The 22,041-nt window shown below is 55.1% G+C and overlaps 1 protein-coding gene across 1 annotated transcript in view; it reads right to left on the reverse strand.

Annotated features, from left to right (window-relative positions):
- The window catches only part of EPHA10 (EPH receptor A10), a 39,523-nt gene extending 18,388 nt beyond the window's left edge, over nucleotides 1-21,135 (reverse strand). Inside the window, exons 1-5 of the mRNA XM_086765263.1 lie at nucleotides 21,036-21,135; nucleotides 19,974-20,038; nucleotides 17,999-18,668; nucleotides 1,214-1,369; nucleotides 68-409 (exon numbers count right to left, since the gene is read on the reverse strand). Of these exons, the coding sequence (XP_086621389.1) occupies nucleotides 68-409; nucleotides 1,214-1,369; nucleotides 17,999-18,668; nucleotides 19,974-20,038; nucleotides 21,036-21,135 (1,333 nt within the window). The remainder of the gene's footprint in view (nucleotides 1-67; nucleotides 410-1,213; nucleotides 1,370-17,998; nucleotides 18,669-19,973; nucleotides 20,039-21,035) is intronic.
- Between the last annotated feature and the right edge of the window lie 906 nt (nucleotides 21,136-22,041).

A 22,041-nucleotide genomic window follows, 5' to 3' on the forward strand; every position in this document is an offset into this window, starting at 1 on the left:
AGTGCGGGCAACGGGGGTGGGACACCAACTGCCTTCAGCAGTTGCGTGCGCTACGCAGCGGCCATACCTGAGAGGCCAGTGGAGACGTTGACCTCGGCGTACTGCTGCCCCGACAACGGGCTGACGCCCGAGACGCCGTTGACAGCCGCCACGCGGATGGTGTAGTTGACATGAGGCAGAAGGTTCACCAGGGTGACGGTCCGGTCCACGAGCCCCGTCTGCTGCGGCACGAAGCTCACGCCGCTGCCGCACTGCTCGCAGCGGCCCCGCAGAGCTGCCGGGCAGCGGCCGCACCACAGGCTGTAGGTCAGGTCGCTCCGGCCGCCCGCGTCGGCAGGGGCACTCCACTCCAGGACCAGCGATGACTGCCGCAGGCTGTAGACCAGGTTCCTCGGGGCGGAGGGCGGACCTGGAAGCAGAAGAGTGTTGGTGCATAGGCCACGGGTGCGGGACTTTCTGGGGAGGAGGGCAAACCTATGGGTTCCCTCTGGGAGCAGCGGCATCGGTGACAGAGCAAGAGAGCGCGGTCCTGGGCAGCCACAGCACATGGCAGCACAAAGGGGACACGGACGCACTGATGCACGCGGCACGGTGGGGACATCGGATGGAGAATCCCCACTGGAGGGACGTGTACGCATAGCGGCTCACGCAGCACGCCTGCTGGGGACAGACACAGCAGCTCCGCGTGCCAGCCCAGGTTCAGCCGGGAGCCTCGCCGCTGGTCGGACACTGCCCAGCCGCCGGCGTCGTCAGGCAAAGCAGGAGGGTTTCTCATCGCTGTGCAGGCAGCTCCACAGCATCCATCACTGGAGCAGCTGGGGTCCAATCCAATTAACTAGAGGCCATTTAATTAAAATCTGTGAACTATATTGACTAAATGACTGTGCCCTAGCTTTACCGGGGAGCCTGCAAGCCCAGCTGCACGTCTCTCATCAAATTGCAGCCTCAGCCTGGAGCTCCATCCCCTCCCCACGCAGCAGTGCCCTGGCGCGGGCCGGTCCTCCCAGGGACACGTGTGCTGGGCGCAGCTCCCACAGGGACACGCATGCCGGGTGCAGCTCCCACAGGGACACGCGTGCCGGGTGCAGCTCCCACAGGCTACCAGGGCGACAGCTTCCCGCACACCCGCTCAGCTCCGCGCCGCAGGACAGACGCGGCACCTGGATCCTCGTACCCTGGCTTTACAAAGAGCCGCCGTTTCAGCGAGACGTACGTGTGCAGGAGGCAGATGGTGGGTCTGACGGGGACCTGGAGTAGTTCTTCTGGCATGAACAGAATGTGGAGGCTTCCTCATGTGCGAAGCTGTGCTCAGGGCAAGGGGAGCAGAGAGGGAGACGGAGGGAAAGCTTGTAATATCCAGGAAGGCAAGCTGAAAAGACAGAGAGAGAGTGACTGAAAGGTGAAATGGGGGACACGTTTGAGGACTGCATTTCCCCATTTCCTGGGACATCCTTTGCCTGCCACTGGCCAGCAGATATCACCCTCCAAGCTGCCTTCCCTGAGAGCCTGCGTGATCCCGGCACCAAGAGAGATGTGCCTTTGGTTTGACCCAGAACGGACGTTTGGGCACTGGAGCTCTACACTGACTTCCAGGCTGTGGGACTCCTTCGAGGGGCAGGAGGAATGGTCAGACATCAGCCGGAGCAATGCGCAAAGGGAGCGGGAGGTTCTGGAGGGACACGGGGGATGAGGTGGCTGCAGAAAGATGCAGGATACAAAAAACACAAGGTTTAGGGTTTAGAGTCAGGTGAGCAGAGCAGAAATGACATGGGAGCCACAGCAAGATTCAGCAGCAACCCCAGAAGGGGAGGAATATTGAAAACGGAGAAGTTGGAGACCTCATCCGTCACCAGAGTTTCAAGTACAAACCCAAGCCCCAAGGCCACGTCACCAGCAGCTACGGCTTTATCACTGCGGGCAGCGAGGTACGGACTGAAGTTGAACAGTAGTATAAATTTGTTTTTATAGGTCACGCACAGGCTTCCCTTATCCTTTAAAAAGTACCTTTGATACACAAACACATAACTCACTTGCTGGTCAAGGATTTGCTTGATCTTTAGGACAAGCAGCAGGCAGCCTACAAGCAATGCCCCGAGCAGGACACCCAGCTCTGCGTGAAAGACTTATTACCTTACAGCAACAACAAAGGTCCTAAAACATCTGAAAAGGAAGCAGCCAGCAAACAAATGTGTGTCTGTCACTGCTGGGTGCCCCTGCACACCTCCCGCCCGCGCAGGGGTGCCCCAGGCTGGCAGCCCCTCCGCGCCGAGCGGTGACCCCGTGGGGCAGTAGTTTGGCTCAGCTGGGTTTCAAGCCAAAGAGAAGCACTCATGTTTTGCTCAGCTTCTTCATCTTCTCAGCGTGGTGCTGCTGCCTGCTACTCCTTCAGCAGCTCCCTGAATATTTAAACTGAAGCACTTGTAAAATCCCGAGATGAACGCTCCGCTAATGCAGTCCCCTCTCTTATCATTTTTAAGGAGCTGGCTGCTGAGACTGCTCCTTTTAAAGCAGATTATTCCAGTTCGCTCCGGTTCATTATTTTTTAGCATGATATAAAACTGGCAGCTACGGCTGTGATCTGAGGACAAGCACTAGACACCGCACGGGGCAGAGCGGATCCTTTCCCGGGACGCTGAAAACGGGTGAACTTTTCAGGGAAGGTGATTTCATCTACCAGAAGGTCTTTAGAAATTCAGCGCCCTGCCGTCACACGTGGGGAGAGACAGCAGCTCCGCGGCCGAGGTTTGTACTCCCAGCCGTCCCTTCATCCCCCTGCCCAGACAGCGGCTTGGCAGAGCCGGGAGCAGCAACGCACATGAGACATTCTTGCTTTTCCTACCCAACAGATACAGCCTTTCAAGAGCTGCCTAAAAGCCTTGCTCCTTGCCAGACAAGGAGCTGTCGTGTCACCCAGCGCAAGCAGAGCCCGCAAAAAGCAACCGATGCGGCCTCCATTCCAGTCATGCCCACGTAAGGAAAAGAGGCTTCCTCGTATCTGGAACGGAAATTGCAACTTTCCAACTGATGTGGACTCAGTGTTACATTTCTACAGCAAAACAGAAAGGTTAAATTGTTAAAATGGAGAATTAAAAACTCAAAACTTTCTAGAAAATGAGAGAACCAAAATCAGCAGATTATTCCTGGGCAGCTCCTGGTTGTCCTAGCTGAACCAGTCAAGACAAAGCATTTTAGCACATGCTGCGGTCATCCAGACACAAAACGCAGCCTTATCGGCGGGCTCCGGCCAGCCGAGCTGGTGACGAGTTGGACACCGGGACCCCGCAGCGGTCACCGGAGACACGCAGGCGTTTGTCTGCCCAGCCTGCCTGCGACATTCGCACAGTCTGCGTGCCAAAAGTCCCCGTTGCTCTCGCTGGCTGCAAGGGCGGCCCAGACACCTTCACCGGCTGTCAGTGCCCGCCGGAGCGCTGGAGCATCCTCTCCTGACAGGTGCTGGAGACGGGATTTCTAGGAAACGGTATGTTTCTAGGAAGAAGAATTGACGTTTGCTCCTTGATCTTGCAAGCTCTCAGCAACAGCTGCTGTTAGCATGGGACTAGAGAGCTTGTGGTTCTGCGTTCTCCTCTCCCATCTCACAGTCTGCACGATAAATAAAACCGCTGAAAGCACAGACTTGACAAAACACAACAGAGAGGTAAGATTAAGCCAGTCAGCCACGATGGACAGTAAATAGCATTCCCTACCTAGGGTGCTAGATAAAACAGGAAAACCTAGCAAATGTTTAAAGTACTCCCAAAACTTCCAGCTCCCCCTTATATCTGAGAAACCACACCAAAACTAGCGTCACATTCATATAACGGAGACATAGTTTGCTTTTTCCTTCAGTTAGGCAGCACTGACCACAGTACAGGGCAGAAACATCACCAGCGGCCCGCTCGAGATCCCAACGCCCCGCACGCACAGCGCAGGGCCGCTTCCAGGGAGCGGATGCCTGAGAGCACATCCCAGCAGAACAGAGAAACCCAGCACGAGCGTCGAGCACGTGGAGGTCACTGCTGAAGGAGCCACCAACAGCGAGCTGAACGCCTGCTGCACCACCGCGAAGAGGCAGAGACTGGGTAGACCCCCACATCCCACAGTCCCCGCACGCGGGGGACACGGTTTGCACCTCCCCGAACGCTCGAGCGTTTCCTTCCAGCTCCGCAGAGACCCAAGTGAGCTGGGGCTCACATGGCCACAGCTCCAGCCCTTCTCCCCATGGCCGGAGGGCACGGGCAGACGCGCACCCCGGGAGCAGAGCGGGACGGGGGCTCACGGCTGGGTGCTGCACGTCGCCTGCAGCCTCCGCCTGCGGCCGCCCCAGCTCCAGCTCATCCCTCCCCGCGGGGAGAAGCCTACCTCGTTACGGCATCAAAGCCTGAACGCTGGCGTGAGACTCCTGCGCGCACCCTCTGTCAGGCAGAACAGAAAAATCAATCTTGTTTACAAACTTCATGGGACTTGAGCACTAAACCCAGAGCACGCTGCCGCCACAGCTCTGATTTAGGGGCGAGCACGACAGGCACACAGACTTGACATCTCGTCGTAGGAAATTGAGTGTTTCCAATGAGAGGCATCATTCAGGCTGTTCCTCCCCATTTTGTAATAGCTAGAAGTTTATAGGGTACGTCAGTTAATAACTGTACAAAATACCTCAATTTGCATTTCCCAGAGACGCAGGCAGCCTAAGCCTGCGTGAGCACGTCCCACGAGGAGCCCGGGCGCAGCTCAGGCGGTGGGCTTACTTGTTAATTTTGTTCCTTGGTTGTCTGAATCTTACTTGAGAACACCAAAACTGGACCAGAACATATGACGCATCCCGTGTGCACCTCCGTTCTTTTCTCAGATAAACTCCCACCCTCTTCCACCTCATCCTACAAGTGTTCCTCTTGGTCCCCAGCTGGTTTAGGTGTCCCTGTCATTTCACAGCGCTTGTTTTTGCAGTGGGTATGTGACAGCTCTCGAAAGATCAGGCCACCAATTTACAGAATGAACTTCTCTTTTTTTTTTGTACATTATTTTCTATCCTATTGCTTGTCCTCTGATACTACCACAACGGAATTATTAAATAATAAAATTCAGTGATGCATTCTCCTCGAGCCGAAGAGAAGCAGCTGGATGGGTCAGACGGATCAACCGCCTCTCTCCAGCTCCACCATCGCTGCCCACACAAGCTACTCCCTGTTCACCAGGCCTGCCGCACTCGTTTCACTGACGGAGCGCACGTGTTCCCTCCCTGATATAACACCGCACGCACACGCGATCAGACTAGCAGCAGAAGCAGCAACACTGACGGGTGCTGCAGCTCGGCGGATCACCCGGCACGATGCACCCACGAGAAGGGCTCCTCTTCCCGACTCATCTGCCACCGCTCCTCGGACAAGAGCGGGCGGCTCTGTCGAAAGGTGCAACATCCTCTCTCAGGCTCAGCCTTTGCCATAGGGAGAGCGGAGGTAACTGAGGATGCAGAGCTGAAAAACGCATGGTTTCCTACTCAACCAGCACAGGACAGCTTTAGTTCTCCCTCCCCAGCAGGCAGTTCAGACACCTCCATCCCACGGCACCATGAGGTTTTTCCACCAGCTCCTAGCCACAACCTTCCGCTCCAGCCAGGGACTGGGAGTCACAGCTCCAAGGATGCTGAAGCTGCTCCTTCACCAGCAAGGATCTCAACATTTCCTAAGCTGCAGCTAGCTGAAAATACAAGTTTTGGCTTAAAAATGGCAGAAGAGCTCCCTGGCTGAAATCCTGATTAACCAGCAAAAGGGCACCAGATTTTGAGCAGCTTTGTCTGTTAATTGGTAACAGCAACTAAAAGTGACTTGCTATGTGCATCAAGCAGGACAACCTGCCCGCAGGACACAGGCTGTGGAAGCTCCAGGGTTGATCACAGTCACTGTTCAAGTGAAGCATGGCCAAGATTTTGCACGCAGCAGTAAAATGCAGTTATTAATCACCCTGGCAGTATTTACCAGCTGGTCAGCAGCCTTTTACATTGTGCACTTCCATACCCATCACTGCAACAGTTGACTACCTCAAACAATTAAGCTAACCTTTGTTTTCCTTTTGAAGTACAGAAACATTAACCACACTGACAAGCAGGCAACTGGGACAGAACAACTGTGTGATTTGCACAAAGTCATAAAAGACAAACAGGAGCAAGAACAGGGCTTGGGTCTCTGGAGATCCAGCCACCACACTGATTGCTCAGAGACAGAAGTTAGAACCACAGAATGGTTTGGGTTGGAAGGGACCTTCAAAGCCCACCCAGCCCAACCCCCCTGCAATGAGCAGGGACATCTCCAACCAGATCAGGTCGCTCAGAGCCCCGGCCAACCTGGCCTGGAATGTTTCCAGGGATGGGGCATCCACCGCCTCTCTGGGCAACCTGTTCCAGTGCTCCACCACCCTCAGTGTAAAAAATTTCTTCCTTATATCCAGTCTGAATCTCCCTCCCTCTATTTTAAAACCATTACCCCTCGTCCTATCACCACGGTTGACCCTTAAGGATTCACAGCTTTCCTCTGCAAATGCTCTGAGGTTTACACACACATACACACAAAATTGGCTTTTAACTAAGGGAGAGCAGACCGAATCCTTTTCCTGCAGCCTCTCAGGCAGGTGCTGCTCCACTAGCGTTCTCCCACAGAGCAGCTAAGCTCAACGCAAAGCTTCTGTCCAGAGAGCATCTCCCCTTCCCACAGAGCCATGGCTTCCACGTGCAATCTTATCGCGAGCAGGGCTGAGCAGCGCGCCTCTGACCGTAATTGCATTGCCAGCAACAATCCTCCTGGGGAAAAGACAATCTTCCTTAGAAGAGCAGACAGCCTGGGTGAGCAAGCAAAGGTGCAATCCTGTAACTGTGCAAGTTTAACAGGAAATTCCCCTTTCTTTGCCACCCACTCTGGGGACCAGGTGGCCACGCAGCTGTGGCTGTGCCCCAGGAGGAGATGCTGCAGACATCGTCAGCTGTGGGAGGAAGGGCAGCATCCCCCCAGTGCCTGCTCTGGGGAGAAGCCTGTGATGGTCACACTGCAGACGCAAATTCTGCTTCCACGGTGGAAGCCAGAGCAGAGGCTCTGCAGCTCCATCCTGGCTACGTGACCCTCAGCCGTTCGGCCATCACTGCTCCTCCAACGTGACTTTCCTGCACCCACGCAGGGTGTCGATCCGCTGGGCCCGCTGCCGGCTCACGCCCTGAAGCTGTTTGTCCTTCCCCAGGCTTGTGCGAGCGTCCGGCTCCTCTGCACAACACAGCTGCAAAACGTTCCGTAAATTATCCGGCAGGTTTTAACAGACAAATGCGAGCAGAAGTATCGGAGCGTTCACCAAAACTGCCCCTGACACATTGCAGGGTCCAGTAAAACCAAAAATCCATTTCCTGCAGCTTACAAGTCTCTTCTAATTAAAAAAAAAATCTTCATTTTGCAGAGAGGAAGGGGTTGAGACTTAAGCAAATACTGAGGCTTAGCATAAAATATTAAGAGGATGAGCGCAGATGGAAGATTAAATACTAGGCTGAAATTGCTTCATAACACGGATCTTGGAATAAAGCTACTTAACCCAGACAACTTCATCTCGATGTTAACACAAAAATCAGGCAAAACCTACCAAACATACTTCCTGCCCGTCTCCATAGCTGAAAAAAACATGTGTGCACGGGTGTGCTCCCTTCCCTGCTTCTCCAGTCACGCTGTGCTACGCTACAGAGGACTCACGGGAGTGCAGATCAGGAGGACGCTTTACGGACCATTTTGGGTGCCACGCTGGGGAGATGCTTCTCAGCACAGCAGCACAAAACCAGTGACAGACGTCAGCACGGCCTCCTCTCGCCTTCGGCCATGACCCCCCCCATTCCCCTCCCAGACCTGGATGTGAACACGGACCGCCACGACACACGATTCCTAACGAAAGTGCTGTTAACGATTCTGGATGTACCAGCGCAGGTTCCGTTGAGTGACCACGCTGAGACACAACACCCAGCCCGGGGCAGCCGGGCGAAGGGTCCAGCAGCGACCTGGCTGCAGGCAGAGGGCACGGGAAGGGGCACACAGCGCAGTCACAGCTCTGCACAAGCACGTCCACGCTAGCGTCAGCGCCTGGTGAAGGCCACGGCCTTGGGTCGGCTCCTCCGGGCACGAGCAGGACTAAACCCCGCGCTGGCCATGGAAAGCGTTCACTGTCTCAGCAGCGAGCTCCAGCAAGGCCGTGTCTGTTGCTGGTACCATTTTCTTCATATTGGACTTTGTTGGTTTCCTTGCACCCTCCTCAGCATTTAGTCTGAATGCTTTTGATGGGTTCCGCCTTTTTTTTTTTTTCCTCTCCTCAAACTGTCTCAGGTCAGCTTGTTGACCCACAAACCTTGCAGAAATCTTCGAAGAAAGGAAAAAAAGCCATGAAGGACACCGCCTGCGTTAGCACTATTGAACTCTTTCACGTTGCTGAGCTCCTGCAGAGAGCGGCAGAGCCGCGTGCGTGCCAGCATGAATCAATAACGCCCGCAGTTTCACCCAAAACGCCTATACAGTCATTTATAATTAACACTACAACTCAGTTGTCTTCCAAAATCAATTCCTTTCCATTTTTTGTCATGAAATTGTATTTGACAAAGTTCATCTGTTTTTAACGTGTGTTAATTTTCTCTGCTGAAGTAGGCATTCATAAAAACGCCATTTAGGAAAGACATCAGCCAGGGAAAACAAGCAGCCAGCGCCGAGGGGGTGCCACAGCGAGAACCAGCACAGCACCCGGGGCTCGAGGCACCCCAAAGTCCCTCCCAGAGAAGGACAGGCTCGGAGCACCGGGTCCCCCCAGCTCTTGGGTTGGCATCCAGCCCACACCTAGCAATGGTCAAACTTGCAATTGGAACCATCCAAATAGGATGGGGTGAAAAAAAACCACAATAAAAAACTCTACATCACACTTAACAGGGTCTCTGCTGCGCTGGTGTCCACACTGGAAACCACCCCTCTCCGGGCAGAGCGGCTTCTCCGAGAGCTTCCCGCAGGCAGGTCTGTCCGCCCCTCCACCCAACACGGGCGGGATCCGGAGCATCGCTCTTCCGAGCCCCTCTGCACTCACATCAGCCCTGGGCTTCTGCCGGGGTCTCCCTCCGGGTCTTGGAGTCACTCTTTCTGGGGTCCGTCCTTCCCGCACGGCAGTCGGGTTTTACTCGAGAAATGTTAATTCCCCACCAGTCCCCCCGCCAGAGCCCCCCACCTCCAGCGGGGCAGGCCTCTGCCTGGAGCACGTGGGGCTTACCCCGGGAGCACAGAGAACAAACGTGTCTGCTCCTGCGACTCGTGCAGCTCGAGGCACACCACAGGTCCGCACCAGCCCCTTCCAGCGCCAAGGGGAAGAAGTCCCCTGCTCCCCGTGACACGGGCCACCAGTAAACAGCACACGCGACGCACCGACATCCATTTCTGGTGTCTCTACAAACCCTCTGTTACCATCAGTCGTATCAAATATAAAGTTGTTCTCAACACATCTCTCACGGGAGCTACTGCTGACCCCTCCCAGGCCAGGCTGGCACATCCAGCCTCCATCTAAATTCCATTATCAAGCCGAGGAAGTCACTGTTTATTACACTCCAAACGTTTCATCGACGCGTAGGAGGAGCCGGAGGGACAGGGCAGCCGGTCCCAAGGAGGAACGGAAAGAACAGCATCGGAGCAGGTAGCCCAGAGGGTCAGCTGACAAGGACAAGTCACCCAAAACCAACCAGGGCACCTTGTGCCAAACACACTGACAGAATAAAGCTTCAGCGGTGTATTGAGCTGGTGAAAGAGCCTTGTCAACAAACCTCCTTGGGTAATAGAGAGGCTCCTGTCTCCCCCTTGCCTGCTGGGTTTTCAATCTTGCCTTGTCTTATTGCAAAAACTGTAATCAATACCTTGCAGGCAGAGAGCGATGCCGTTACAGAGCTCCGCTGTGAGGAAGGGAAAGAAATCGTGTCCAATCTCCGCGCCTGTACAAGAGGGACAAAGTCAGTGCGAGGGAGCGATCGATACGAGCACTGGATCGCGTCTCCAGCTCCTCTCACCTCGCTGCCTTCCCTGCCAGGGTGGGTATTTCAGGCTGCGCCACTCGAGAGAATTCAAAAGCAGCTTGTCTTCCACAAACATATATAAAAAAAAAAAACCTGGTTTTCAATAATACTTTTCAGCAGCTTACAGTCCAATATGTTCCCAGCATCTCTGAAACCTTTAGGACACTCTATAATTTTTGTCCTTGTTAAACAATTTGAAGATCACTGAAATGAAAACCTGTGTCCAGAGGCTAGATGTTTGTGCATCTCCAACAATGAGCTCTTAACAACCAAAATTAAATTCAGTGATTTAGCCCAGAAGTAAATTAAATACCCGAGAATATTCAGTAAGACGGTCTTGAAATATCCAAAAGAAATAATTTGCTTGAATTCAGTGCTCTGGCAGTAGTGAATGGAGCCTCACTGCTATTTATGCAGGAACGTTCCTCAAGGACACACAAAAGTAGGCTCATCCATGGAGCCAACTGCAATTTACTGTGGTCTCTTCCAGTTCCCTAATGTATCTACCAAATTATTCCCTGCAAAGGGCTGACCGACCCGCACCCCCATCGCACCCTACTCCTGCCAAGTGCTTTAACCCACGCCAACTCCCCTAGCCACGGGCAGGATACGTTTCCCCCTGTATTTCCACAGGATAACCAGCAAGCCCATCCAGCAGCCAGGGATCTGTAACCTTAAGCCAGACAAGAACTCTGCAAACGAATTGTGATGCTTGTAATTTTCTGAGTAGTTTGCTCTAAAATTAAGTGTCATAGAGTAAATTGTGTCTGGCTCTGCCACAATTTCCATAGCCATAATTATTTCAGACACACCGTAAACCAGCAATATAATATGCAATACCGAATCATAAATATCTCCAAGCTTGATCATCACTCCACAAAGAGACTGAAGAGAAAGCATATTTTACATGGGCGTCTCATTTGCACGACTGATGGAAAGCAGCGTCTACCGTAAGGCGTTAACGGCTACCAGGGAGCCTGCTAGCGCGCGGACAGAGGCGGACGCTCCAAGTACATTCAGTACAAAGCTCTCCACGCCTTCAAACTGCCACTTTGCCCAGTCACAGAGGTGCTCCAGCCATGTCCTGCCAGAAGACAAGGAGGAGAAAGCCAAACCATAAGTCAGAAAGGAAACTGAAGTATAAATTTCCTCAGCGATTACTCCTTCAGCAGCAGGCATGGATTTACTCCTGCAGCCCCCGCTTGACGTGTAGCCCCCTTTTTCCATCCCGCTACCGCCATGGAGTGGCTGGCTCCAGCCCTGACCAGCGCTGATGCACCAGCACCGTCCCGCAAGCGCAGCGCGCATCTGCGCAGGATGCAGGTGGCTGCACCAGCCATGAAAGTAAAACCTGGTGCTTTGTGCAACTTACTTTCTCCCAGGAGAAAAAATAAACTCATTATGCGTAATACTCAAGCATCAGTCAGAAGATAAAATAAATTCCAGAAGCACATACAGGTTTGTAAGCTAATGTATAAAAGATGAAACAAATCCAAAGCCCCAAGCGCTGTACTTTGGATCCATCTTTTTGTATTTAAACAAAAGCAGACCTTAGGCTTCAGGAGGTATTGTTGCAGTAAATAACAAAATACTGTAATTTAATACTCTAAATTTCTCTGACTTTCAATTGAACTATTTATTTTCCATCTAAGGACAGCGTAGTGACATGATGCCTTCATACATGCAATGAGCAGGAAAGCATCCTACCAACACCACTTCCCACCCAAAACTCGCGCTCGGCAAGAGCGAGCCTTAGCCAGGCAGAGCCCACACGCACTCGACTTCCAGAAAGAGATGGCCTGCTCGAGAGGTGTCCGGCTCATATGGTCTTCAGATGCTCTCCTTCCCGTCCCTGCGACCAGGCAAGCGAAGTGGCCGATTCCCAGAACAGGAGGGACTCGGGGTGGTGCAGGGCATCGCGTTTCCACCCCTGAGGGCATCCCTGGACCGCAGGGAGCACAGCCTTTGCCTGCACCCAGAGACCGCTCTCACGCGGCCCCGCCGAGCCGCCAGCCACAGCGGAGCATCACCAGCCGCAGAGCTGCTGATGCGCCAGGCGGCGACGCAGCCCTTGAGATGCACAAGGACACGAGCCCCGCTCACAGCTGTCGTTAAGAGAAAGATGGTGTCAGGAGCTCTCAGGGCCAGGTCACCGCTGTGGGGCTTCTTTCTTTCAAGTTGATCTCTGCAATTCATCGGCAGAAGCAAGGACAACGCACGGCCGCTGCCCACGGCCCCACGGGACCCCAGCCCACGCGCTGCCGGCTCCCGAAGCAGAAGTTCGGCCCAGGACACATGGGCACGTGCTCCTCTGCCAAAGCGGCCTGGGGTTCCCGCCGTTGGTGTAGCCCCCTCTCTACCTGCATCCCTGCTCACCTCCCCACCGCGGGCACGGGGACCGGACGAGTGTATTTCTCTCTCCCAAGTAGAGACAGGCACTGCCATCCGACGCCAGCAGCCAGGCAATTATGCTCACTGGGGAAGTCTCAGTGGACGAGGGCAAAACGCAGGGGTCCAACACCAAAGAAAACTCGCTGCCCACATTCAGCTTGTGATGCTCAGCAGCAAAAAGGTGAGCACTAACAGGAGAGTTACCACAGGACACAAATTGAAAGACTATTTTTTTAAAAAGCAAGCACTTTCTCTATGGTAGCACTTCCCTTTGGAAAAGAAAAATCAAGGACTTTATCCAAATCCTCTTTTTTTACAGAACTTCCTTTTATATTCACCCATAACCTTGACCAAGTTTACATCCAAGTAACGCCTGGCAGCAACGAAGAAACGACTCTATTTCACAGCATTTATAGCTGTGATTTTATCCACAAACCTACTAAGCACAAGAAGCAGGGTCATCTTCCCAAATGCTTCGCTTATCTGCTTGTTCCCCTACCGCTCCAGAAGCCAAGCACAGGAGAGAGAACGCTGCCTTTCCCGACATACTATCCGCGGCAGGACGCAAGGAAAGCAATCGCTGAGACTGCCCAGCCGGACAGCAAAGCCATCGTCGGAGGCTGTGAGAGGAGGAGAACACCCACCAGAGCCAATTCCAGGGAGAACTTCAGAAGGAAGAACGGGCAGAGGAGAAGGAAGCAGCCCGGCCGGCTTGGACAGGCACAGCTCCCTAAGGAATTACTGGCAGGGGGCTGAAAACGGGTTAAGAAACCAGCAACAGTTGAGGGCAGTTAGAATGCAGCCTGTGCTGTCACAAATCTTGCCTCCTCATTAACAGCAACAACTATAAGCTGCCATAAAGCATAATTATGCTACACACAGTGTTAGATTCATCAGGCAATCACAGTGATTAATAACGCACCCCAACCTGATGAGCAGAGCAGACTTGCCGTCTGGCATCCCCCGTTTTTCAGCAGTCTGACAAATCCCACAGTGGATCAGAGAAGTTATTTCCCGCCGACTGCGCGGCGTTGAGCGTGCTCCACGTTTTGCGTCACTAGCAGTTACTATTAGCACAGATTGCTTTCTTCTAACGAGCCTTGACCTGTGCCTTTCACCTCGTCCCTACGTTGAGACCCGCAGCCGCGCCAGCTCGCCTCGAAAAGCCCTCACAGTACCTTCGGCCAGGGATGAGCCCAGCACAGGCTGCAGCCGGGGAAAAACAGCCCAGGCGCAGGCTCACAGCAGCATCCCAGTGCGCCGGGGTCTTCCACGGAGCGTGCCTCGGCCGTGCCTTCAGACCTCAGAAAGCCCCATTTCCCCAGAAAGCCCCATTTCCATGTAAGCGCACAGGCAGGACGGCTGAAAGGTTAGCTGTGCAAGAGAAATGTAGAGGAATACCTGACACGCTGGGACAAAGGGTTCAAATCCACCTGGCCAAGCCTGGCAACTCACGCTGGTTTATCACCGGTGTGCGTGAAGCGGGTAGGAAAAGGAGAAATCCCACAACAGCAGCACCTTTCCCCTCTCTCTCCTTGAAGCTTTTCTTCAGGAGAGATCAGAAGACCAAAATGCTTTGCAAGCAAAGGTGCAAAACAGTTCTACGGTTGGACTCGATGATCTTTTCTAACCTAATTGATTCTATGAAAAAAAATGAGTCTAATGGCTATTATTTCCTCCAGCTTTCTCCCTAAGTGAGATACAGTAAATCTTCCTCGTATCCAGTCCATGGCATGCTGAATCCAACACAATGCTCAAAAATCCATTCAGTGATGCAGAAAAGAGGGGAATTTCCTTAATTCCCCTTTTCAAACAGCCACTGTAGACATTGGCAGCAGCTCCTCACGCCCACGGGCTGCCACAAACAGCAGCTCCCCACATCAAATTCACTTTAAAATGCATTTTTTAAATCTTGACAAAGCACTAGAAACTATTTCATCCCTAAAACTGGTTTCGGTAACGTCATCCCTACATAGGCAAGGGATACAACCTGCTAATTAGACCATCATCTACCGGAACGAGCGCGGTGCCAGACCGCCCTGCGCGGGCGATGTCGGTGAACACGAGCAGAGCACGGGGCACTTCCAGCACAACAGCAGCGCGCAGCTGGCTCCTGCTGTCAGAAATAGAGGGAAACAAATTGAGAAGGAAACTCAGCTACAGCACAAATTTACGTTTCTGTCAAAGAAGACTGGCTGACGGCTATTTTTGGAAACTGGCCTCCATCATATTAATTCAATGTCTGGTTGAAGTTGTCTCATTTGCAACAGATCTGGCTGGTAAATATTAACCTTGGGCTTTGTTGAAATTCTCCTTGCAGCTATTACAAGGGATTGGATGGAAAAGACGAAGCAGAAAGAGACAACTTTACAGCAAATGTCAGGCAGATCCTCCACATCACGGTTTCATTTACACAAAAGCTATCGCAATACACCGCAAAGTAAACGGCGTGAAGGGGCCACAGCTCAAGCCCGGTAAAATTAAGGGTGAAAAGCCATGGTGCCGAGGAGCCTACTGAAAACAAAACAGGGATGGACAGGTGATCATCCGCAGCGCAGCAGGACTCCTCACTTGCCCGCCGCGCATCTGCCGGAGCTCGGTTTTAAGATCAGAGTAAGCACAGAGCAGCATCTGGCTGTGGATATATATTAGACCAGAAACAGTCTGAACGCATTTCCAGTGACAGAATCTCTCCTCTTATTTGGGAGTGGATGTTAAACAGATGCTAAAGATGCTGGGTTCCACCCTAGAGATGGCTGCATTTCAACCGTCACCGAAATGATTCATCAGAAACGTGCAAACCCACGGAAGCCTGTCAGTGCGCCGGGGTCTCTTCAGAGAAGCGGTGGAAGACGGACAGTAAAAAGGCTCGGCTTTTCTTGCAGCAGTAATTAGCAGTACCGTAAATCCCATTAGTCCTAATTTCAGTGAGAGGATACAAATGTTCTCTCAGCAGCAGGATGATTTCAGCACTTAAATCAGGGTTACAAGGACAGTAGCTTTGTGATTTAGTTCAAGTAGCTTCACCAGTTCAGCGAGAAACAAAGCTCGTTCATCCTGCAGAAAAGCCTGCGCCTCCCACGCCAGCGCTGCCCGCTGCCGCCCGCGGCGCCGACCCCAGCCCCACACCAAGGGTGCCAGCAACGCGAAGCCCCCCACGCCCCCAGCCAGCTGGGCTGGGGTCAGACTGGCCGAGGGCCTCCAACGGCCCCTCTGCCTGGCAAGCGTGGCCCCAGGGCACCGGCCAGTCCCCGCGGAGGACATGGCTGGGCGCCCCAGCTTCCGAGGGTTGTACCCAGCCATGAGATGGCCTGGAGAAACTTCTCCTTCACGTCTGCTGTCTGATTTCCTTGTGATACACACCCAAGAAGCCACGCCGCACACTTGGCCCTAAGTCCCACCTTGGATCCGTACCGGATCCAGCCGCTGGCCAGGCCTCATGGTGTCACCGGATACGCAGCCACCCTGGCAGTCAGCGGGGTGAACGGGCGACTGACTTCAGACACCAGCACGTCGCACGCTGCAGGCGCGGCCAGAAAGTCCTTGGAGAAGATCAAAGGATAAGGGAGAGGACCCAAAGATGGGAAGTGGCACCTGAGACATCCTGGAGAATTGCCAGCCGCCCCCTCGCACGGGACAGGAGGTTGGCCCTCTCCGCTGTCCCTACTCCCAGAGCAGCCCTTAAACTCGGGATCCAACCTCTTACAGCCACAACAGCTGCGACGGAGACCGTGGCCAAGAAGTTTCACGGGCAAGGAGGATCCGGCAGACTCACACCTGCTGAGCCCTCCAAAGCCACCGCCACAGGGCCACGGCAGCAGAGCCACATTTGCTGTGCCATCCCCTGGCTGCTTTAACATCCCCGAACTCCCACCATATTTACCTGCCTCCAGCTTGAGGGCTTTTGTCCTTGTTGAAGAATTTCCGCAGCCCCAGATGCTTTCATCAGAAATCTTTTAAAGTTATTCACTTAGCGCTATGCTAATGCAAGTCTCTCAAAAAAAAAAAACCAAAAAACTTTCAACTCTTAAAAACTATTTTCTGATATTTGACCAGACATCAGACGCTGTTCCACAGAGAGTGACTAATGACCTGCTTTCTGTGAGAGGGGGGAAAAAACTTAATTATGTCCATTAAATTACTTCAAATATTTTTCCTTAGAGAATATGAATTATTTAAACTCAACACAGAGAAACCTGAAACATTAGCAAAAGCCTTCTGGGACTCGCTATGTAAATTCCCACTCCAAACAGATGGGGAAAGCATGGCGAGCTGCCACACAGCCACGGAAGCAATGAACAGCGCTGAGATTTCAATTTGATAGTTTTCATAAGGTCTTCTTAAGAAGGGCACCAAGAGAATAGCCACCACCCGGAGCACCGGGAAAGGCTTCCCACCTCCTGGAGGAAGGTGGCACAGTTGGCACAGTTTAACTCTGGAAAGCCTCGAGCAGCTCCTGAAGGCCAGACCTGATTCCTCAGGAGAAGCTCACTCTCCTTCCGTACCGTACACCTCACACACGGGGGAACCGTACCCGCTTGGGATTTATTCAGCTATTTTCCTCTCAATCCATTTTCTACCAGGTGAAAACGTGAAGGTCCAAGGTATCACGTGGACATCAGGCTCAGGCACTGGAGGGTCTTCTCAGGCACATCTTACTGAAGGGAGTATCTCCTCTCACACATCCCAGCCGGTGGTCTGACCTCCCCTCCGCCCCAGAGGGGCTCTGCTCACGGGGCAGCCACGCTCACTGCCAGTTAACAACTGACAGCCAATTACACCTTCCAGAGAGGAAAAGCCCCTGGCTGCTGACGGACCCCCTACCTGGGGTAGGAGATGCACACCCGTCGCCCCGCGCCGCACACAGAGCAGCCTCCACTCGCCCGGGACCACCACAGGCTCACACTGGCGCCCGACTCGGCACAGAGGCGGTTGAGACCACGCTGAGCTGGGACCAGGTCCTGACCGTGGCCCGAAGCAGGAAGGCGCCCGGGAGGAGGAATTAACCCAGCAGCCCTCTCCTTTCAGAGGCTCACGCGCTCTGAGGAGGAGCAGCACAGCAGCCCGTATCCCGCGCTCTCAGGGCTGATCCTGCCTTTGAAAGCCAGATCCGAGCAGTCACAGCACCCAATTCGTTAGAGGGATACTCATTAAGGTAGAGGTTATATCTGTTTTTACAGCCGTCATTAAACATAACCTTGCGAGCTGTAAAGTCATCAAATTATTAAGCTGTGTCTAAGGCATGACAATGGGCATATTAATGTTCTAGAGTAATTCTGTAGTTACAGATAAAGCTGTGGGAAGCGCCTGGCTGCGTTCAGAGCTTTGGCACATCTGCCCGGTCAACGCCGCAGAGCGGCCACCGGCAACACGCTCCATTTACCCAATTGCCACCCTTCGAATTAAGGTTTGGCTGCGAGCTGGGGAGCCGCAATCAACTAAGAGAATCGTATTGCTGACAACAGGCAATTCCACCAGGCAGACTGGAGCAGGCTGGCAGCAACACAGACCGACAGAGACAAAAAACTGCCAGAGGACACCGACGGCCGCTTTTACCTCTGCATCCCTCGTCCTTCTCCTCAAAGCCGGGACCACACGTGCACTTCCCTATGGGGACCAGCCACTCGCCCTCCGCGCTGCAGTGCATCCTGGGGGGATTATCCACGTCCACTTCGGCGTGAGCAACGCAAGTGCCCTTAACTTCCACCAGAGTCGCAAAGGCCGTCTCCGCCACCGTGTCCGGAAACACGGCCAGGTTCTGCACGGTGGCGAGGCACTTCTTGTAATAGACCCGCACGGAGACCAGCGCCACGCAGGCGCCCACGTCCTGGAAGCCCAGGTGGAAGCCTCTCTTGCTCAGGTGCCCAATCTCCCTCAGCTCAGTGTTCAGTTTCATCTTACGCTCACCTAGGTCCCCCTGCGTGAAGCTCTCATCAGCAGCAATGGTGTCGATCTTGGTGAGCTTGCTCTCGTGGACGCTACGGCCCAGGTCGGAGTCAGATTCGACGTAGTACAGATTGAAAGTCTCCTTGCAGGTGCCCGTCACACCAGGGATGCTGTTGCAGTCCCGCAAGGTGAACTTCAGCTCGATGAAGATCCGCTGGCCGTCGCGCCTGGCAATCCAGCCCGTCTGCAGCCAATTGTTCTGGTTTGGCTCCATGACGTTGCAGACCTGGTACGTACGTATCGGCTTGTAATTCTCATCCACGCCGCTGATTTCTTCCCACTGGGGAAAGAACACAAAGGGCTGTAAGAGTGTGAGAGCTGCCATCAGCCTGCCTGGCAGAAACACAGCGATCCGTATAAATATCACCGCCACAAGCCTCTCCACCCACAGGCCATTATGTCACAGGCACGAGAAGTCCTTAGCCCACCAAAACCACAGCTGTAGAGTAACACAGCGGTGCTGCTGGACCACCTAACACCTGAGCCCTTTGCAGTGGTGCAAACGGGGAGATAAAACCAGAAAGAAGGTACCGGCATCAGACCTTCTAAAACAAAGTCTAGTACAAAACCGGACACACCATCTGTCCAGCCAGGGCCTTTATCTCCCACACGCGCCTCGGATCTTCTGTCCCTGGGAAGGTGAATCTGCACGGTGTTACCACACAGCGCAATGCCAGATGGGGCTGGGCTACCCTGAGGAGTCAAAGACGGCTGAGGAGATGCGAGGCCAGTCACATCATCACACAAGGACAAATATCTTCATGGACAGCAGCAGCAGCTCCTCTGTCAGGAGAAGTTTTAGCTGGAAGAGGACAAATCCTCTGACTGCAAGTGAAACGGTATTCCCTCAAAGTTACCAGCAGAGATTCTGATTAGTGAAACGATGATCCAGCCCTCACAGCCCTAAGGATGACCTGGCAGCTTCCCAAAGCAATACTTTCTGGGGGTAAATTTATGCAAGACTGCCAAATGTACCCAAAACAGAGTTTCTTCTGCAGACTAACAGCTGGGCAACGCAGATGACTCCAAAATCTGTCACTATTCCCTCTGAATGCTTTGTTTCCATTCTGGAAAATGAACCCAAAGCAGCAATTAACACAACTCTGACTGTCCCAACACGCTCTCCTGGAAGCGGCCATAGACTGACCCTGGCAGCAAAGCACGGACCCGATCAAACAAACCCCGTGAGATGCAGAGCTGACGATCCCAGCCCAGCCACAGCCCTCTTCCAAGCGCTGAGCCGAGAGCCAGGAGCTCACGCCGGCACGCAGACTACAACACAGGGCCTCCACTGGCTGCTGTTCATCTGCTTATTACAGGAGTGTAAAATTCATTTTGAGGAAGCGCTCCACGTTGGTCGCACCCCTCACGCAACCAGTGCTTCACCTCTCGCTCCGCTCCCCGGGCTGCCCAGCGCTGACCAACACGACTGCCCGTATGCCAGGCTGCCCGCTCGCCGCAGCTCAAAGAGACCCCGCGGCCGCCGGCCCCCTCCACCGCTCCACGCATGGACTTCAACCACCGCTGAGCGCCAACAGGCAGACCCCCTCCAGCACGCAGAGGGACAGCCCAGTCCCACACTCACCCCGTTCGACGGGTGCGAGGTCCAGCCCAGTTCCGCTTGCGATTCCTTCGAGTCCAGCAGGACAACTGCAGGGAAGACAGCGTGTTAGAAAGCAAACTCACCAACCCAGGAAACGCCAGGAAACGTCCACGTGGCCCGCCCGTTGGGACGCCTAAAGCCGCGCGCCCCTGCCCGCCCGAGCGTTGAGTCAGGTCGTGGAGCACGGGGAGCAGCTCGCACCCCAGCCCCACCGGCCATCGCGTCACCGGCTCATCACCAGGAGCACCGCGCCGAGCAGGACTCGCGCTGCAGAGCTCCCGGCTGCAATCCAGAGCCGACCTCACAGTTCGGCATTAGCACCTTAACCTGACAACGATGACATCCCGGGGAAGGCTGCTGTCCTTCCCGAGGGACTCCGCAGGACAGTCCCTCCAACACCACCGGCCAACACCGCGGCCACGCCGTGCCCGCATCTCCTGGAACCGAACGGCACCAGCGGCCGCTTCCAAACACGCATTTCCTTGAAGGAGTACATCCCTTTTCCACAAAACTGCTAGTTCTCCGTTCCTCAGGAAGCGGGATTTCCCCCAGATTCACAGTTCCACGATCCTTCCACAGCCGCCAGGAAGAAGCAAGCCCTCACAAACCGGCTCCCCCAGACCGGCCACGCCAGATGACACCGGGGACCGGAGAGCACAACCCCGCCCCTCCCCTCCCCTCCCCGTGGGACCCCCGGGCGGCCCGGGACGGTACCGGTACCGCCTCGGCCCTCTGAACGCCTCTGCTGACGGCGGGCACCGGAGCCCCCCTCGCTCCGGGACCCCCGGGCTGGCCCGGCCGCGCCGCGGGTCCCCGCGCCCCGGCGAGCAGCGGCACGTCCATCCCGCCGAGCTACCGCGGGGGAACCCCGGGAGCAGGGCGGGGAAGCCCGCCCGCCCCGTCGGCGCTGGAGCGGAGCGGACCCGCCAGCCTCTCCCGGCGGCGCCGGGCACCGCAACGCGCGGCCGGACCCGCCACGGGTCCGGGGCATGGGGATGCCGGAGGTACCGGAGCCCCGTCCGTCCAGCCCCCGGCCCGGCTCACCCTGCTCGGCGGCGGCGCGGGGCAGCAGCACCGGCAGCAGCAGCAGCGGCAGCGCCCGGGGGAAGCCACCGCCACCGCCGCCGCCGTGCGCTGTCGCCATGGCGCCCCCGACTCCGCGCGCCCCGCGCCGCCGCCGAGCTCCGGCCGCCGGGCCCCGCCCCCGCCCCGCCCCGCCAACCGCCGCCGCCGGGGCGTGGCCCAGGGCCGGCACGGCGAATCCGCGGCGGCCGCTGGGAAAGGGCGGGGCGAGGGCGCTGTTCACTCTGAAGCCTAATGACGGCAGCTGCAAGCCGATTGCTGACCAGCTGTGGCTCGTTGCGCGGTCTGTGGGGCAGGCTCCTGCTGGAACGGGCTAAGCGCAGCGGGGCAGAGATTTCGGATGCCTGGTACCGCTGCCGAGGGCAGGGAATGCTGCCGGCTGTGGAAGCCGAGGGACTGCTGGGGCAAGGACAGCCCTTGCTGATGTCGAGACACCAGGGCTCGTGCTCACAGCCATAATTAACAGCCCCGCCCCCACCCCGATAATATTTGCTCCCTGCTGCCACTAACAGGCAGCCAGTGGTGAGTCAGAGCCTGAGTCCTGTACCCCGGCCCGGGGACTCATTACTGTCCTCGCCTGCCAGCCATGCCCAGGAGTGCCAGTTTTATGTCAACCCTCTCTCCTGCCTTTCTGGGCTGAAATCTGATTCCCAGCCACGTCCCAAGCTCCTCCAAGTCCAGTGGCTACCGTAGAAGTCAGAGCGGCCAAGCAGAAATCCCGGGCACGGGCAGCCCCGGCCACAGGCCCTGACAGATCCACGCAAAGGGCAGTGCTGCGGTGGCAAGCGCCGCACGGGGAAGCTGCGGGGACGCCGGCTGGGCTGGGGGACGCATTCCCAGCACGCTGTAGGCGAGGTGTGTGCCGCCAAGCCCACAGCCTCCTGCACCGGGGGAGGAACGCGACGAGCTTTGATTATCGCTAATTGTAGGTGTTGCAGGTCCCTGCAAAATTTAGTCCGGCTGAACG

This window comes from Chlamydotis macqueenii, chromosome 22 (genome assembly GCF_036417535.1).
Source record: "Chlamydotis macqueenii isolate bChlMac1 chromosome 22, bChlMac1.mat, whole genome shotgun sequence".
Classification (NCBI taxonomy): Eukaryota; Metazoa; Chordata; class Aves; order Otidiformes; family Otididae; genus Chlamydotis; species Chlamydotis macqueenii.